Raw genomic sequence first — 20,528 nt, 5'->3', positions numbered from 1 at the left:
TATATCTGATCTGTAGTTCCTTATTTGTGACGTTGCCACGTAGTGCAATTTGTGCCTTCAGACGAGAACTCGAAGGTATACAAATATATCTATATCTATCTATCTATCTCTATTGCTTTATTTTGACTTGTAGAATAATGTTCTGTGGCCCGTGGGCGCCATTTTTAGAACACCCGAATATATATATACAGGGTGAACCAAAAGTAGGTATACAGTCCTGTACTGATCTTTTCACTGTATTTCGTATAATTTCTTATTGTTACTAAAATTTCTTTATTATTCGTTCTTAATGTTATTTTACTTATACCTTAAGTCCGGAACAGCCGAAGGAAATAAACTCATAAGATAGAATATTGTACTTGATCAGTGCAGGGTTGTATACCTACTTATGGGTTACCCTATATATATATATATATATATACATAGAGGCGGATCCAAGGGGGGCTATAGGGGCTATAGCGCCCCCTTGACGCTCAAGTATACACTGGATAAAATGGGCATCAATCCTGCTTTACACTGGATAAAACTGCAAACTATGGTTTAGTCCCTCCCTTGATCATATCCTGGATCCACCACTGTATATATATATATATATATATATATATATATATATATATATATATATATATATATATACATATATATACCTAGGTGTAAATATATTGTTTGTGTTTTCTTGTTTGAAACAGGTGTAACGACAGGAAGCCGCTATTCAAAGCAATTTCTGGACAAAGCCAACTTGCTACATTGGAGCGGTCATTTCAAACCATGGGGTCGGCAGTCATCGTTTGTAGATCTTTGGGACAAATATTACATCCCGGACCCCCTTTCAAGGTTTAGGCCTATTAGAAAAAGAAGTTGAACTTCAAATATATCATGAACAAGGCCAGTAAAATGGGAAATCTCAAATAAACAAATGATTAGGAGAGGAGATACTGTAGATGAAAAAAAAAATCAGATTTTACGAAATGTTGACAGTACACACCAGCTCGGTAAATATAGTCCTATGTTATGTATAGTATTTAATTTTAGTATATATTGTGCATGACCCTTGAGTTTGAAAGTAATTTATATTTAGTTCTACAATATTGCAAGAAAATGTACTAGTGCCATTTTTTCAATTTACTGTAGTACAAATATATGTATGTAAGCTTTATAGAAGTGTTCTCTTTATGTTAGTCACAATTAGAGCAAATGGTGTGTACATACCTGTAAATATAATACTGATATATACATTGTATAGTAACAAAGTTGGTTTTTATCTGTTCCAAGGTAAATGTACTGGAAGACCATGTTTAAAATGGTCGCTGTCTTTGCTTTGAAACTGTTTGTAACCTTTTTTTTATTTTTAATTTCTCTTTCTAATTATGACTTACGTCATAGAAAACTTAAAAAATAGTCGAATTGAATCTCAATAATCGAATTTTAAATATTAATACTTAAATCAATGACAGATCAGCATCAAGAATCCAAATTCAGGGTTATATAATGAAGAGGCAAAGTATAAGATGTGAAGATAACAAAGAATTCAAATCATCCTTTTATATATACAGGGTGTTTCTAAAGTCCTTTACCGCCCATTTTAAAATCCGTACGGATGTATTTGTATTGAACTTGATGTACGAAATGTACAATAGGGCTAGGAGCACACCTTTGGATGATGGTTCGCGGACGGCCGCCATCTTGAATTTCATTTTTTTTTATTTCAAACGATAGGTGGGTCATGTGATACAAAATTTGCTCAGGATGTCAAATCTGAAATCAGATTTCATGTATCTTTATGAACAACGACAGTTGATGTTTACCTGTTACACAATGTGTTGCACATGTGACACAGGGTGACGTTGTGGATGACACTGATTGAAACTGGCTGCTACTGCACCAGATCTTTCAGTTTGACGATATCTGGATGCGTTCCTCAGTATTTCACGGCATAGTTCACCACCTGCAAAAAGAAGAATTGAGTTATCAATAACTTCTCACCAGATAAAGATATATAAAATCTGATTTCAGATTTGACATCCTGAGCAAATTCTAGCCTAAGGTCATGTTTCACGTGACTCGCCTATCGTTTGAAATAAAGAATTGAAATTCAAGATGGTGGCCGTCCGCGAACCATCACCCAAAAGACGTGCCCCTGGCCCTATTGTGTACTTCCTACATCAAGTTCAATACAAATACATCCATACGGATTTAAAAGGGATGGTAAGGGACTTCTGAAATATCCTGTATATATTTATGTGATCGTTAGATTTCTCCCTTTTTCATCTTTCTTTCTTTACATTCTGTCTTCCCTCTTTTTTCTTTTCGTCATTGTTTTAATAATAAAAAATATTTTTTTTAAGTTTTCGTATTTTAATAATAAAAACGAAAGAAAGGCTAGTTATTACAAACAAAATGAAAAGGAACCATAGGAGGGAGAAAGAGAAATTTTCGGGGAAGGAGAGCAGAGAAGAACGAAAAAACATGGAGATGGATCAAGTGTAACAGCAAAAATAGAAAAATAAGAGAAAAAGAGAGTTATCAAGAGGTTCGACCAATAATACAGGTACTATGATAGTACAAATTTTGTCTAAATATGCATTGTTTGAACTTTACCTCACCCACACAACCCTTTTAGAAAATATGGCTGGGTATCAGAAGGATTTTCAGTAGCTGCTAAACTGTAGTCTTATAAAATGTATTGTGAAGTATGCCACAATTCGCAAGCGTGAATGCTTAAATAAATTTTTGCCAGTGCCTGGTTATTCATCAAACCGAATTAGCTAGGTCCATAATTTTCCAGCTAGGTTGTTTAAAAGTATAATTTTTTTCAACTTTTGACAACTTATAGTTCTGAAAGAAGGGTTTTTTGGATCATGTTTATGTTGTACTTTTATTATATTATTATTATTATTATTATTATTATTATTATTATTATTATTATTATTATTATTATTATTATTATTTAGTAGTAGTTGTCTTTCATCGATATAAAAGATTACTTCTTGAAATTCAGTGTTTCCCCCCCCCCCACACACACCCTATATACAGGGTGTTACAAAAATGTGTCACCATATTTTGGGAACCGATTCCTTACATCAAAATAAGAAAAAAAGTTCTAATGGACCTGTGCTCAAAAGTGGATAGTTTCGGAGTTATAGGATGCCGAAAACGTGAATTAAGTGGACTTTAAAAGTTCATAGGATATTGTAGTCGAGTCAAGACATCACTGAGAAACTGATATGTGAATTATCCAAATATCCATGTTTAAGAATGCTCCAGTACGTGCGCACCAATTTTTAGAGAGGAAGGTGGAGAGTGTTCAATTACTCCCAAACGGCCTCTCTATAAATGATTGTGCAAGTACCGGAGGTTGTAAAAGATCGATATTTGGATAGGTCTCATATTAGTTCCTCAGGGATGACTTGACCCTACTACGGTCGGTCCTATAGTAGTGGAACTATGGACCTTTAAAGTTCATTTTTTAACGTTTTCGATACCTTATAACTACAAAAACACGCACTTCCGACTACAGGTCCATATGATTTTTTTTATTATTTTGATGTCAGGAATCTTTTCCCAAAATGTTGCGACAACCCTGTAACACCCTTGTATATATATGTGTATATATGACACGGCACAGACAGTGAATAAAGGTGCATGTTTTATTTAATATTAGTTAGAAGTATTTTGACCGAACTATATCTTCTGATGAATATATGGTATTTCCTGAATATTTCGGATAAAATTCGTGAGCCTTGGTCACAACTTAAATGGATGTGATCAAGATTGACGATTTTCTGCCGAAATATTGAAAAAAGAAATCGCATTTACTCACATATCATAGGATAAAATGGGTTTGTTTTATTATCTTGTATACCCTCAACATGTATAGCGAAGACATGGTTAAAGAATTTTTGTTGTAAATTTTAATATAATAATAATTCTATAAATAAATTAGCTGTCAATGTAAGAAGAATAAACCAGAATTCTAGATAAATAATTATCTTACTTTGCCTCTTCTAAGCGTAGCTCCTGAATTGTGACTCCAAAAGTATTGAACGCTGTATTAAAATTTACTTTCGTTTTAAGTTCTTTATTTATTAGTTTCTGATAAAAGATGTGTTGTGTGAAATTTGTTTAGAACTTATATTTTGTAAAACTTGTATTGTACATATATAATACAACTTGTCGATCGTGTTTTTCAAAGGAGGTTTTTCATTGCTTGAAACTACGCGTAGAGTGAACTAGTATCTGTAGACGTAGAGTGTCTCTTTCATAGATATTAGAGAAGACAATAATATATTAAATTATTTGAATGTTTGTTGACTCACGGAGTGTTGTTTTAAATATCAGTTACACGCAGAACTTGTTAAGTACTTTTAGCCGTGCATATCTCCAACAAGTAGCCAGAAAATATTTATCTTTTGTTGTGGATGTTTTCTTGTGCTACAGGTTTTAAGTGAGAAGTGTGAAATACATCAAATGATAGTAGGTTATACCGATTGTGTACATACACTCCCATGGGCCATGAAATAACGGTGACTTTACTAAAATGTAAGATTCCATGAATATTATGGATTATTTCAGGTTTCAATTTTCATGCAACAGTATCCGTTTTAAATAGTACTTTTAGAAGTATGTTTTGATACAAGTCCATAATTTTTTGCATTTGATTTTGAATAAAAAGAAAAGAAAAGAAAAAAGAAAAAACAATGTTCATACAGAAACAGGAAAAGACTTTCTAACAGTTACTTAAATTTTTTCTTCGTAAACTCAGATCCAGTTAATTTGATATCCTTTTACACTAGAAGGCGGAAGAAATTTTTCTGAAAGGATAGAAAAGTGGGAAGAAATGAGAGAACTCCGAGAAAACCCACACACACGATGTTTGTCCAGCACAAAGCTTACTTGGCGCGAGCTGAGATGGAAACCAGGAACCCAGGCACCAGAGGTAAACGCTTAGAAAAGGACAAGGAAGAAAAAGACTCGAAATGCCACTCTAGCTCCAAATATGAGTAGCTTATTGGGAAAATCCGGCCCAGATTTTCTTTCAAATTGTCGGGGCGCCGGTGGGTCAGTGGCACCTCTGGTACGTGAGCTTTGTAGTGAACTAACGCCGTGTCTGTAGGCTTTCTCAGGGTTCTCCCGTTATCTTCCACTTTCTTGATTCCACCATGTGATTCATTCTCATCATCGTCGTCTCCTTTAGCCTATACGACATGCTGTAGGACTAAAACTGTAAGATTTGATTTCATTTTGTTTTCAAATTGTTCGCATTGATTAAACTTTTTTCAGACCAAAATAATACCAACAAACAAACAAACAAAAAAAAAAGCTAAAATATTATGGTGGTTAAAAAATAAAGCATAGGAAATTTAGAGTTACCTTTTATTAGTACGCAGTGAAGGTGAAAAATTACGTCTTCTTGTTCACCACAATCATAGGTTGGTAGGCAACATGGACATTTTAGAGCTTTCCTTTCCCTTGGGAGAACTGTTTTATACTTTGATAATGTATCTTCTTCGTAACTGCATCTAGATATTCTATCCGTGGTCTTCTTTTTCCTGATTTTTCTTCTGTCTTTCTCTCTATCAACACGCTGATCCAATCGGAGTGCCGAATAAGATGGCCAAGCATGCTGTTTCTTCTTTTTCCTATTATCTTCATGATCTGTCGTCTTTCATTAGCTTCCTTTAGTAGTTTTCATTTCTTTTCCTTTCGATTCAGCATTCTGCACTAAAAACACTACATTTAAAATGCTTCCAGCTTGATATTTCAGCTTTTCTCAATGTGCACATTTGTGATCCATAAATGGCCATGCTCCATACCATAGTCTTAATAAATCGTTTTCGAATGTCCAGCGACATATTTCTTGACGTTAGCAGTCCTTTTTTTTCTTAATGAATGCTTGTTTAGCCTGCGCTATTCTTGAACTTAGGTCTTTTTCACTTCTTCCGTCCGAGGATATTAGACTTCCTAAATAGTAGAACGTCTTAACGTCTTCGATTTTCTCTGCTTCTAGCCATACGTTTGTCCCTTCCTGTCCTGCTCTTGTGCACTATATCCCTTTGGTTTTCTTCTTATTTATCTTACTTTTGCATATTTTTTCTAGTTGGTTGCTCAAGTTTAAAAGTGCTTTCTGTAAGTCCTTTTCGTTTTCCGCTATTACATAAAAACATTAGCTATCAGCGTTTTCGGTAAATACTTTATCAGGGAGAGGAATATAAGAATGTAAAATAGTTATGGAGTACCCATATAGGTGGCGTGATCATGTTACATCGTAGCCAGGCTGAAGTTAGAGAGTTTAGTTTGAAGGATAAAACTAATGAAACAATAAGTTTGTAAAAGTGCAGACTTAATGAATAGTAAATTAAGAAAAAAAAAAAATGTTCTGAAATGTTCGGATTCTTCTTTGAAATGTCGGATAAAAGTTATCAGAATTCTCGCATTACTAATTCAAATACTATAAGACTAGTGTAGGAAAGTAGCAGAAAGTAATACTGTAACAATCAAATCCGTTTCATTTCTTGCATGTAAAATTTTCTAGTTTATAAGCTTCAATTTAATAATATTAGTTTATCCTTGCTTTAGTCTAGTGGTTACAGCGTTGGACTCACGTCCACGTGGTCTCCGGTTCGATTCCCCCCCGGTCGGTGCTTCCCAATTTTCGGCGTCCACCTAGCGTCGTGAGGCAAACTGGGGAGTTACGTGAATGAAAGACGTGACGGCCATTAGGTCTAGAAAGCTCCTAACCAGGTGCTCGTCGCTAGGCTGGACGTAGTTTAGCCAGTCGCTAACAGATGGCGTTGGAGCGGCTCAAGCCCTCAAGTGGGCTGTTATGCCAAGTGGGTTGATTTTTATCTTTGCTTTCTGTAGATAAGATAATGAAGAACGCAGATAAAAATAATGTGAATTCATTCTGAATTCTGTTTCTAAACGTTAAATATTTTGAATGTAGAATTTAGAAAATTTTTTGAACAAATTTTAGATAGAGATTCTTCTATAGATTAGTTAGTTATTTTATTTAAGTATTGACTAAGTACAATTTGAAATAGACAAAAAGAAAATTTGTAAAACTTATTAAAAACTATCTCTGATATTGATTTAGTAATAATACCTAACTTATATTTAATAGTAGTAAAAGAAAGAAAAATAAACCGAAAATGTGTGGATTGACTGTATGTGAAACACAAACCCATTATGTGTTTTTACAACAGTTTTGTTAAAGTACAAAAATTCTGTTTTATATATTTTGTGTAGTTCCGTTTGTGCAAACGATACCTATTTGTAATAGTATTTAAATATTCTCCTGTTTAGAGTGAAATTCTGTGAATTGTTGGGTAAAGGGAAAGTATTCGATTAAAAAGAACTGAACTAGAACTGAAATTCATGTATTATTAGACACTAATATGAGTACTTGAGTTTTTTTTATTTATTTTATTTTATTTTTTATTTTTTTTTTATTCAATCTTAACCCTTTAATTGGCAAACACTAAGAAAGTTGCATTAAAATGTTTAGGTTCGTTGTTATAGTTGAAACGTCTTCCTGACCATGATTTCGTAATTTTTAAAGTTTTTTTTAAATACAAAATACATTATATTTATTTGTAAGAAACATTGGTCGCAATATTGTCGATTATAATTAGGACTACCATGTTTACTCGTGTAATAGTTGCCTTCGCATAATAGTCGCACCTTAAATCTAAGTAAACACATTCTCAAAAAAAATTCCCCGCATAAAAGTCGCAGTCTATGGGATTTTTGTCTTTATGAACGAGACTTCCATCGAAATTGCTTATCTTACGCGAATCCGAGCAAAAGGACTTTTAGTATTTACTGATATGTAATATCGTGGCCCATCTGTCAACAGAGATCAAGCAACCAACTTCCACCCTGCATTTTATGTTGACACAATGTTATATATATCAAAATTCGTAATTGTTTTGATTATAGCAATAATTGAATGGCAGGTTTCCTGGTGTAATAGTCGCAGTTGGATTTTCGCATTAAAAAAATTGGTACAAAAATGCGACTATTACGCAAGTAAACATGGTACTTCTCAGAAGAAGTAATTAGCAGCAGTTTTTTTTTTCTTTTCTTTTTTAAAAATATTTTCCTACAGACTTAGAAACCACAAATAAAACAAAGTTTCCCGGAATTGGGGAAGTAAAGTTTTGCAGTTGTGAATTTGACTGCCCTCTGTTGACGAAGATTAAAGCAAATGATCCGCAAATTTTGTATATAAACATGGTATGAAAGCAATAATACCAATTAAACAATTACTGAAGTTATCCTCCATGCGTACAATGCAATAGAAAGCGATGTTGCGTGTGAGGAACAAGGCCAAATACAGGCTTAAGAAATTGGTATGTTAAGCCTAACGTCGCTTACGCTTGTCAATATAATTATTTAAGGCTGATAACTTGGAAACGCTGTATCCTGCGTATTCTTCATATGTACAGGAATATTATTGTTTTTGTTTCTAGTTTTCTTGTAACACAGAAAGAACAGTACTTTTCATAGAAATCAATGGCTATTTTCAGCATAACATGCATAGTTACAGCCTTAATTAAATAGTTACATTTTTCTGTGTCAGTCTCTGATTGCTGCAATAATTACTCTACTTTAAATATATATGAGGGTCATTCAGAAAGTAATGGCTCCAAGGTGATACCTATATTTGTGTTTGACAGATAGCACCGATACAGGTATCAGTGGAAAGTTTGCAATGTCAGCTGCAAATGGTGGCATTATTTTTCAACATAGCCCCCATTACGGCCAACAAACACACTTGCGGCAACGCGAAACAAGGGTTTTCATGCCGCCATCGAAGAATTGTGGTGGCTGCTGGAGACACCATTGCCGAAATGCTGCTTCCACTTACGCGTCACAATTGTAGCGTTGGCCCTTGAGATGATCCTTAAGTTTGTGGAAGAGCCAAAAGTCCCAGGCCACAAGATCCGGTCTACAGGCCGGATGAGACAGAATATCAAGAACACTTTGCCAGCAGATGGGACAACTTTGAATTTAATTTATTTTTTTGGCGGAGGATAGGACGTGTGGCAGTACCAATGAGACGTGTGGACTGATGCTTTGTTTCCGGGTCGCAATGATGTATCCACGACTCGTCGTCGGCGATGAATGTTCTTGGGCACACAACCTTCCGCAGTCAGAAATGCAATGACAGCCCGCTGTTTCAACCGAACGTCACCACTGGATTTTTCTATTACTCTGGAACGAAAAGAGGTAGGAAGGTGAAACAAATGACATTCTGTAGCTTGAACGTCATTGTATTAATGATAAACAGTTCAGAATGTTTGCAGTGCTATTGACCAAATAGTGGGCTTGGAGACATTACCTTCTGAATCATCCTCGTGTATATTGTTTTAATTTATTGTATTGTTAATAAAATAGCATATAATATTATTATAAAGTAATGTAAATGACAAATTCTAACAATATCTAGTCATCGCATTGCTCGACATGAGAAATTGTGGACAGAGTTTTTATAATATGAACACGGCATCTAATTTCGTTTATAATGTCTGACAATTGTTTTTAAACTAGTTGATATTTCTGGATACTTTCTTTCTCTTACTCCCGTATCAATTCCGAAAATCAGATTATAGTTCTTACATTTAAAATAAATAAAAAATAATAAAATATTTATGACTAATACAGTAGCTTTAATTATGCATTTTCTTCTTTCTTTATTCCATTAACAAAATAATAAACTTAAGGTGTAAGATTCATAAAACCCCTTCTCTACTATATGTAGCCTATAAAATGTCTTGACTAACAGGTTTATACAAAATGGTTTGCCTTATTTGTGGTAATCGTATATAATATTAGCATGTAAAAATTTCTACAATTAAGAGATTTTTTTTTTAATTAATAAGTTCAAAAATTCTATTAGTCTGTTGTAAGTATTTGGTATTCGTTTATTCTGTTGGTTTACATAGGTATATTATTTTGAGTGTTTTTGTATAGTTTATAATTTTATACAAAATTGTGTTGAGAAAGTAAGAAAAGGACCAAATACTCATGTTAAAATATTGTTATATGTATTATATACGTATTGAAAAATGATAAATATATATTTTTGCAGTTAGCATGTGCAGCACCATTGATCACTGATATGATGTAATGAACGTTCTTGTTGGTTCTGATTTGCTATATTTACTATGTTCACAAGTTAACTTATATTAAATATATCTGTGTGTTTGGAAGTGTTTTTTGTCACGTTTTCTTTTTCAATAAAAGGTGAAAAGAAATGTTTGTTTTTATTTATTTATTTTTTTTTTTTTATGAATCATTCGAAAACAAGTATTTTCAAAATTATTTGACTGCATACTGAACAAAAGTTAGCAAATTTAATTATGAATCCAGTGACATTTCTTATAGTTCATATAAGTTAAGTGTCGTTGGTTGGAAACCAGGGTTTGATTCCCTACCGCAGGGAAGCTATATTATGTTCTCTTGATATTAGAGAACGTTAAAACTGAAGAGGTGCCATTTTTGAAAACAGGCAACATTAATTATAATTATAATTACATGGGCGCATGGGGGGATATTCAAAATTAACAAAAAAAATTGGCTACTTACCAATGAATCCTCCCTTGAAAAATTTAAAAATTTTGACGTTTCGGAACTCTCAGCTGGTTCCTTCCTCAGTGACAAGGTAAAAAGGATTAAAACGGAAAGAAGATAAAAGGAGTAAAACCAGGAATACATAACACTATATAAAAGTAACGTACAAAAAAAGAGATCCTGACATGAAAAGAGCAGAGTGAAAAAAGAATGAACTGAATAAAAAAGAACGTGGTGTCTATGTGACATAATTTCAGTAGCTCCGAATCCAAACCATAAGTAATTCCAAGTAGTGTTGGAACTGCACCATTATAAACGTTTCCTACTACAGAACCTGATTTTTTAAAATTTACCTTCACATAGTTAAAATTATTAGTACTTTGAAGTAACAAATAGTTAATATATACATAATGCATACTCGAAAATACGCTATGATCTTAAGTTATAGAAAAGAACACAGGGCTGCAACATTTTCTCGGTTTGTCGATGTGCGCAAACAAATAATTCAACATTTTAAAGATTACCCTTTATGTAGAACAAATTGTGCAGTTATGATTTGATAAAAGACTAAAATAAATATATATATATATATATATATAAAATAGATTAGCATACAATATAGAAACACTCACATCAGAGCGAGAGTTGTTTTCTGCTGTAGATGTGCAATATGGCGTCCTATGCAAAGAAAATCAAAGTGTCTGTTCACCTGGATATTATTTTCGATTACATAGAGGTGGCAATTTATTAAATAACCAAGCAAGGCAACGTGTATTCATATTTACAACGTGCCGATCCCTGTTAGAGTGTGAGTGATGTTGTTAGCTTTACTGCTGTGACAGGTGTCAGTGAGCGTGATTGTCGCATATCTATAACCAAAATGATTGTCGCATATCTATAACTGTCTTCTTGTAAGAATATAATTTGATAATGATTTTGCAGGCTACTTTTAATACTGATATTATATGTATAATTGGGAAATGTATATTTGTGGTAAATTTCATAGGAAAAGAATTATAAATACTAAAATTAGAATGAGTAAAACAAAATGTGGCTAAATGAACAAGAAAGTTTTATTTTCGTTTTATTGTTTTTATTTACTGCTCTTTTTTGACATGAAATTTGCCACGTACATGTCTTTGTCGATTATACACATACTAACATTTTAAAAAATATCGGGCGAATTCGTTGTTAAATTATATTCTTACAACAACACATTTATAGACATGCGACAATAATTTTGGACATGAGTGTACCTTTTATCGCAACATTGTAGGTAACTAAATTCGTTTAAATTTATAGCCAATATATTTTGTACTTTGTAGTTTTGTAATTTTTTTACCAATGTGACTCATATATTCACGAATGTATTAATAGTCTTGATGACTACGGTATGCATATTTTGACAAACTCTCCTCTGAACCGTCATTAGGCTTCTTCACATTTTCACACATTGTAACACTACTTTGTAACATATACATGCCTTATGCGGGTTCGTTTAATAGCCAAGTTAAATGCTCTTTGTGATCCTAATAAAAAAAAAAAAAAAAAGTGTTGGAACTATATTTACAAGCATACTTGTGAACCGCGGCTCAGTCTTACAAAGATTGAAAATCACTGTTCCAAGTTCTTAAATGTTCTTTGAAACGCAAATTCATTTATTTTGATTCACTCGTGGCCCAACTGAACCGATGCCACTCGTATAGGACTTCTCAACCATTTCTCGTATGCACAACCAGGCCGGTAGCCAGCCCGAAAATGTAGGGGGGGGGGGGGCGAAAGAAGTTAGAGATGGCCCGATCCAACCATATGATAGTTCATTTGCAAGCCTACCGTGAAAATTTTAGGGGGGCAGCAAAAATTTAGGGGCTTCCGGGCCCCCTAGACCCCCGTGGATACGGGCCTGTGCACAATTTACATAATTTTCAAAATCAGCATCAACACTTTTATTTTCACTTCAAACATCAGGTAATAAGATCCTTCCAAGAACACCTTCTTCAAATTATTAACGTGTTCTGGAGTGAGCCGGCACCGTTTTCAAGTTAAAATTCTATTCATTGTTGAAGATGATCTTTCCACTGAAGCGGTACCGATTGGAAGAAGCACACAGTTTGTTGCCAGAGCTGACAAATTATGAAATATAATGCATTTATATTCTTCACAGGAAAGCTTCATTAGAAATCCCTTGAAGAAAGTTATTCTTTCAATCGTTTGAGGCTTCTATATTCAAATAGGACTTCTTTGCACAAAACATGAAATAATTGTGAAAAATTGCCTATTCAGGCTCGGATCAAGGCAGAAGTTTAGGGGGTGTTACTCGCAGTTTAGGGGGATGAAACCCCCATTGGGGGTCTGGCGGAATCCCTGGTACCCAGGCTTCAAAAATTTGTGGAATTGTCGTAATATGGTAGTAGTGTAGCAACTGCAGAATAACAATTACTGAAGTCAGATATTTTGAAGCTATAAACTGAATAGTATGGAAAACTTAATTGTTCCAGCGTTTTTGTAAAGAAGGATCGTTATATCTGAAATTATTATCATTATTTATCAATAGAATAACACAAAACTTTCGATTTCGGTATTCAAAAGCATTATGAAAAAAATGTGGTGTAGGAACTTTTGGAGTAAAAAAATTTTTGATAAGCTAATATTCTTAGCATTTAACGGGGGGAAATGCCCAAAAATGAGTTACGAGGTGGGTTTAGATAGTAAGTTTCAGTAAGGCAGTAAATACAATTCAAAATATTTACCGTACCACCGGAATTCAGACATTTGTCACTGTAGGATCAACTTTTCTTACTCCGAAGTTGCAAAAGTCAGCTTCCTGGGAGAGGAACTAATGTCAGTTACTTCGATACCACCTGCCACTCAATTTCTTGAAACCCAGGTTTGCAATTTCGTACAACGGGAATCAGGAAATCCGTGGGAACTGGCTGCTGAGTTTAGTTATCGTGACCATTCTCCACAATGCGCTATTACACCAGGTTCACGAGAGGTGGCCGTCCACTTCGCAACTCAGCAGCCAGTTATACCACCCGAATTCTGTTGCACGAAATTGTAACGACACATCTGGGTTTCAAGAAACTGTGCGCTGGGTGTGGTTCCGAAGCAACTGTCACTGGATCCATCATAGATGGACAGGGGCGTAAATAAGGGCCCCGCATTGCGGGGGGTCTCAAGCCATCAGGGAGCCCCCAAATCATGAAGTGGGACGTAGAGAAAGGGCTCCTGTTCAAGCTGTCTGCGGGAGGGCCTCCAAGCCTTTAGTTACGCTACTGTACGTGGGAGACTTTTATGACATTGGAACAAAAAGTTGGTCTCACGGTAACGAGTGTCTGAATTCCAGTGTTAAAAAGTAGTGTCACCTGTGCTGTATATGCAGTACTACAAGGAAGTACCATAAACTAAAGTTACAAAGCCGATATTTGTTGAGCTTCATCTGTTATAGAGGAATAAGGAGTGTGTGGTAATTTTAATACATGGAGTTGGCAACATTGCAGAGTTTCAGCCACCTATGGCGCTAGTTGTATGTAAACACAAATGGCGACTTGTTTGGAAAACTGATCTCGCGAAGAAGTCCGCTCAATTGTTTGATTTCTTTGAGCGAAACATGTAACCGCGGCTGAAATTCACCGGCAGCTGATAGAGGTTTAACGAGAGACTGTAATTAAGGGCGCCGATTTCTCTGTAAATTTTGGGGGGGGGGGCATTCAGATACAAAAGGTATATATATGAAGATTTTAAGTCAAATTGCACTCAAATTATGCAAAATATTGTATACTAATAAATACAATAGGGGGGGCCGGGCCCGCTGACTGTAATATCTCGTCAGCATGTTGCAGAATGGTATCGAAAGTTTGCGGGTGGTAGAGAAAACGTCACCGACGAGGAGTCCAGAAGATTACCACGCTGTTGAAGCAGATTCGCTGGGACATCATCGACCACCCTCCCTACAGGCCGGACCTCGCTCCAAGCGACTTTCACCTGTTCCCGTACTTGAAAGCTCACCTTGGAGGCGAAACACTTAATGACAACGTGGCTGAATACGCAAGGACAGGATTTTTACCAGGAGGGAATCTTCAAACTCATACCATGATGCGACAAGTGTCTCAACCGAAATGAAGACCATATCGAAAAATAACCTAATGTATGTACTATTTGTTGGCTGTATGAAATTATATATACACGTTTCACTGCAGGCTTTGTAAACATACTTTCTGATCATTCCTCGTAAATGTTTCAAGGTCACTGTATCTTTGTGTTTACTGCTCTAGAGAAACTTACTTTCCGGACGCATCTGAACAAAATAATATATATATATCCCTTGTGCGTAGTTTTGGAAAAGAACGAATTTTTGTAAACTTAAAAATTGATGCTCTATGATCACGGGTCTCTGGCGGGCGAACAAGCGGACGCGTTCTCCCCAAATATTTTGAATACGAGATAAATTGATCAATGCTGAAAGTGTTTAGATCTCTATGGAAGAAGTAAAAACATAGGCATAACAAATAAAAGTTATGTCTGTTGTTAAGCATTAGGTTGATGTGATTAAAATGTCCGCCTGAAATGTGCCACTTTTAAAGAAATTTTTCTTTAAAAAAAAATTACATTTTTTGGTTAGTTAAAGTAGCCTCGGCTGCGGGTACACACTTTTTTCATTGTTTAACCAACAACAATTGGATTCCATGAGGAAGAAAGACTGCAGAAGGGAAGGAAAGGTTGTATAGAAAGTTGGTCTGAGAATGAAGAAGGGAAATCTATACAAAGACAGCAAAATATACAATAGAAGCGAAGGTGACAAGAGGAATTAAAAAGGATATAAAAATTTGAATAATATATATGAAAGTGAATTTAATTTAATAGAAGGGAGCAAAGGGGAATATAGAAACTACAGATGAAAATTATCCTAAAGTACAAATGGAGGAAAATGGAAAGAATACATTGAGAAGTGGGATGATAGCAAGTATAAACTGTATATTTTAGATATTAAAACTGGAAATGAAGTAAGCGAGGATGATTCATTGTGTGTTGTTTAATATAAAGTTAATTATACTCAAATAGCATTATTAAATTTATATTAAACAACACAAAGGTAGATAATATGCCTTTTGAGTTTATTAAGACGAAGGAAAATAAAATAAAAATCGAAATTCGAATCAAATCAAATCAAAAGTGTCATCGTGAGACTTCTTTCAGAGAGTTAAGATTTTGTTAGCTAAAAAATCGAAATATATGAGGACTATAAAACTGAAAATGCAAATGGGTTTAAGAACACTGAGTTTAAGAACACTGAGTAGGAATGTCAAGGTGAAAAAAATTATCTAAGAACAATATTACATATAAACTAATTTTTCCTCTCTTTGAAGGGGTGGGGGGCGGGAAGGTAGCCTACCAGTCATGGGCGTCTCTGGCAGGGGGACGAGAGGGACGCGTCCCCCCAATATTTTGAAGCACAAAATGTTCAACATTCTATCTAATTTAGTTTATTTACTAACGACAGAATAATATATACATAATAATAATTATATTTATTTGGAATATAATATTCAGGCTATGAAACGATTGTAACAGAGTTCTTAATATGTCTCAAGAGAGTCCGTGAAGGTAAGCAAAAAGGTAACAAATGGAATCGAAGATAAATAAACAAGTTGGGCTAGGTACTACTATTTAAATCACTTTCTTTGCTGTCCCCCCCCCCAAAGTTTACATGCCAGAGACGCCAGTGCTACCAGTAACGAAAGAAAATTATGGTGAATTGTGTTGGTAAAGGTAGAAAGAAGGGATCCCGTTAGTAAAGTAGATTCCAGTTTATACCTAGTTGGGGTTTACTAGTATTCTAGTCTTCCCCGTCCCCCCAATTTTAACATAACAGAGTCGCCCATGTCTGTGATAATCTGTTGTGGTGAAACTGATCCTGAGGAATATACCAACCAATCTTTCATTGTTATACTACTAAGACGACAATATACAGGGTAAATTTTGTTTATGACCATCAAAATGAACGAAGTGACATGATTGGGAATAGATTTTCTGGCGTAGTTTTCGAGAAAAAAGAATTTTTGTTGTGCCAAAAAATATCTCGTTCGTTTCTAATTTGATGCAATTGGAAGTTTTTATTCTACTAGAATTATTTACGTAGTGTATATAATCATAAGTAGGAGGTCGTATTCTCTTTCATTTCTCTCAACAGAGACACACACAGTCTAATAGTGACGTAACGGTGACGCTCATAATCCTATTTTTGGGACAATTTCCAAATTTAAGGGTGGTCCTAGGTACCCGTCCCCAAAATTAATGGGATGTTCCTGTGTATCCCTTCCAAAATTTAGAAAGTGGACTAAGGTATCCCTCCCAAAATCAAGAGGGGTGATCCTAGGTCATTGACCCCTGATGAAATCCCTAGGTCACTCACTCCTGACCATTCAAAAATTTTTACTGATTCGACTGGCTCACGTATCATAATACATACTTACAGTGATAAGTTTTCCAAGAATAGATATATTGCGAATCTAAAGTTAATTTGCAAAATTGCCATAATTAGATAGAAAAAAGATTTAAAAAAAAAAGTGAAATAGAAGCACCGAAGTGAAAAACAGAATAAATACCAGAAGCATAGTTTCCATTTTTAAAAATTTCTTTCAGTAAATAGATTTATGATAACATTTAGTTTTGTGTTACAAATCTCCAGAAATGTGGAAAATTTTGATTGGGTGGAATTGATCGGGTATTTCCCGTTGCGTGCGATAAGACAAGAAATATCAACAGCCAATGACAAGCATGGTTGCACCATTCCTTTTCTGTATTTCAGTATTGACGGTTGTCTGCTGGGAGGTCGTCCCCTCCCCTCCCTGGCTCTCAGTATTCAAGTTTGTTGTGCTGGTGGTGAATGTGGAATAGAAGTATTGATAATTTAATGTAAATATTTTGTCCTAGGTAAAGAGGTATAAGGTGTTTTACTTGAATGCGTTCAGAGGATTACCTAATGTGTGTTTGCTTTGAATTTTATTTTGTGTGTGCATAACTAGAGAAAATATTACGCACTAAGAGATATTTTATAGTTGCTATTTGGACATTTTAATTAGTGTCAATGCGTCATTTTTGTCGTGCAGGTTTACTTTTGCCACACCATTCGAAGTAATTGTTGAAAAAATATCATTCTTTGACATATCCTTCTTATTGTCCCCTAAAAGATTTGCGGTGGGCAACATGAAATATCTCACTAGACATTGATAAAATTCAAGGGGACCGCTAGAAGTAATTGCTGAAATATTACAATTTTTTAAATTTCTTTTTGGTACGCTTTGCGTATAAATACAGCTTTGGAATGTATAGCATAAAATCTACAGTGCAAAAAATACAAACCAACTTCTCTGCTAGGCTTTTACTAAAAAGCACGAATACCATCTAACCAAGTCAGAGCAGAGCGAAGCTGGAACTGCGCGGTAGCAGGCGCGTCAGCGATGGTGCCTATACGCGTAAGCGAGGGCAATGAAGAGAAGTGGGTTTTGGCAATGATACAAGTTTCAGTAGCACTTGTCATGGTTTCATACTAGTAACGATCCACTTATAAACATAAAATTTAGCTTCTGTCTGTTCTTAGAAATACACTGCCGGGGAAAATAACATGTAATAATATCATCTGCATTCATTTTATCCGTCGTAAAACATTTGTAATGATTTTACACTAGTAAATGTACACTTGTAAACCTAAAATACAGCGTTGTTATTTTGTAGTTAATTCTGTCATCTGCAGAAATTTGTTTCTTATATCTTTTCATGCAAAATGTACCAGTATTGTGAATTTTCCAAAATGTGGTATGCCAAAATTGCACCAACACCATTTTTGTACTATATAAAATAGCGCTGATTAAGAATATGAAGACTTTATATTACAAGTATAATCTGTTAATATTGAAAGAAAGGAAGAATGGGAGTTATGTGGACAGAAAACATGTAAGGGACTGGTGCACATAGGAACAGTATTAAAATTTGCGGAATTAGTGTCTTATCGCCGGACCACTTTGAAAGCAAACAAACAAACAAAAAAAGCATTCGGTTATATTTGGTTGGATTACATTAAATTATGTTGGATGACGTTACTTTACGTTAGGGGCATAAAAACCAGAGTGCAGGAACACAAACCAATCTGTGCTAGGTAGCCACTAAAAGCACAAATGGTATCTAACAGAGTCAAGGCAGGAGCGCAGCAGGGAGGACGAACGGAACGAGGGGGTCCTTCCGAAGGAAGCAGACGCGTCAGCGACGGTGGGTATACACATAAGCGAGGGTGGTGACAACTGTGGGTTTTAGCGGTTAAAAAAATTTCAAGAGGACTTGTCATGCTTTCATACTTGCAACGCTTCACATGTTAACATACAATACAGCTTCTGTACACTGTGCAGAAATACGTTCAGTTAGAAGTCACCTTCAAAACTCAAACTTGTAAATTTTTCCAATTTGAAGAAGAAAATCGTGTACAATAGTTTACTGGGGTTTCCTTTCCTTAAATAAATACTCCGCTAAACACCCCTCGAAATGCTCTTCCTTCTTCCCAACGCCTCTCGTGCTACTATATCATAAGAAATTTCTCTCTCCTCGAAATAGTCCTTCCGCCTCCACATACAGTGCCGCTTACATTAAAAACAGCAACTTACTTCACTTTTACTATTTCACTTACCTCACTTTCACTCATTCCTCCTCACAAACTTAAATAAATTCTCCAATTGACCCGGTAAATTTCCAAAAATTGGTCCGGCGATACGGCACTTAACCCAAAAGTGCGGTTCATTACTATGCCATGTAATGCAAAAATAGCATGTAGCGTCCACCTAGCACGGGTAGAAGCGTGTTTTCCGCACTTATTTTCTTTTGTGCACCTACTCAACTTTGCTAACGAACCTGCTCTCTACAAACGAATCTTCGCGTCTGCCTCCAGCTTCATGCTGCTCTGAACCGGGATGGACGTGATAATAACTTAAAGTGACTTTTTGGCTTAATTCGCTTGATGCTTATTAGGAATAATGGTTTTAATATAGAAGTTCGCAGGCACTTATGGATCTTTACATAGTTTGTGGGTAGGTGGCATGAAAATCGAAAGAGTCTAGAAAGCATTAGGAGGTAATTAATGAAACTGTTGAATTTTTAAAGAACTATGTGTGGGATATAAGGAGTTACGTCACCCAACTTTAGCTGTTGCAACTGGGGTATTGACGTGCGCCCTTAGAATATGGTTGCCAGATTTTGTAAACGAAAAACCGGGACAGCAATCTGAGGCTATATGAGGTGAGGGTTTCTACTTATTTGCTCCATATCAATTAAGTGCTCGTCTTTTCCAGGTTATTACTCACAATTTTCCAGTTTATTCTATACACAATTAACATAAATGAAGCCTCATAAGAGATGTATAAAGAATGTGAAAATGTAACATAGGCATCCGACTTGTTGTGTTTAATAGGTCCTAAATATTGCTCCAATTACAGCACGCCCTACCATTTGAAGAGATATTGTTTTCTTCATCTGAATCAGAAGCACTACCATAATGCTATAAATTTAGTATATATATATAGAATAACCAGTAGTTAAAGCCCGTTACCGAGAAAAAGACGTTCATTTCTACTGAAAGTAATATTCGAGAAATTATTGCCGTAAGATATGCTCCTCTTGAATATGATTTAAAATCTTTATATATATAAAGCTATATTAATGAGGTTATCCGCATACATGCAAACCTCTAATGGGGCGTTTACACTTGGTCGATTTAGTCGTACGACTAAATCGACTCGCTGCATTTGCCACTAAATCGAAGCTACTAGACCGAATCAGATCTATGAATGTGTTCAATTATTTCAACCACAGAAAATAGAACGTCTTTCAATTCAGTTGCCAGTCGATTAGTCTCCTTCGATCAACGAGCGATTAAGTTGAAGTCCCGTTTACACGGTCGATTAAGTTGA

General features: G+C 35.2%; 2 protein-coding genes across 18 annotated transcripts in view; both read left to right on the top strand.

The window, feature by feature from the left end:
* Positions 1 to 10,259, top strand: part of LOC145668994 (glycosyltransferase 8 domain-containing protein 1-like) — a 62,612-nt gene extending 52,353 nt beyond the window's left edge. For all 4 annotated transcript variants that reach the window (XM_081737315.1, XM_081737313.1, XM_081737314.1 and 1 more), the window contains one exon: positions 690 to 10,259. In XM_081737315.1, coding sequence (XP_081593441.1) covers positions 690 to 840 — 151 coding nt within the window. In that variant the 3' untranslated portion in view covers positions 841 to 10,259. The remainder of the gene's footprint in view (positions 1 to 689) is intronic.
* Positions 10,260 to 17,346: 7,087 nt separating this feature from the next.
* The window catches only part of LOC145668991 (ATP-dependent DNA/RNA helicase DHX36-like), a 157,964-nt gene continuing 154,782 nt past the window's right edge, over positions 17,347 to 20,528 (top strand). For 5 of the 14 annotated variants that reach the window (XM_081737311.1, XM_081737307.1, XM_081737306.1 and 2 more), the window contains exon 1: positions 17,350 to 17,508. The gene's annotated coding sequence lies outside the window, so the exon portion shown is untranslated. Of the gene's footprint in view, positions 17,517 to 20,528 lie in introns of all 14 variants that reach the window. The other 9 variants (XM_081737309.1, XM_081737300.1, XM_081737308.1 and 6 more) reach the window with 7 other exon arrangements.

The sequence above is a fragment of the Thermobia domestica genome, chromosome 13, assembly GCF_964235325.1.
Source record: "Thermobia domestica chromosome 13, izTheDome1.hap1.1, whole genome shotgun sequence".
Lineage (NCBI taxonomy): Eukaryota > Metazoa > Arthropoda > Insecta > Zygentoma > Lepismatidae > Thermobia > Thermobia domestica.
The sequence above is the reverse complement of the archived record's forward strand: the minus strand, read 5'-3'. Positions and strand labels throughout refer to the sequence as shown.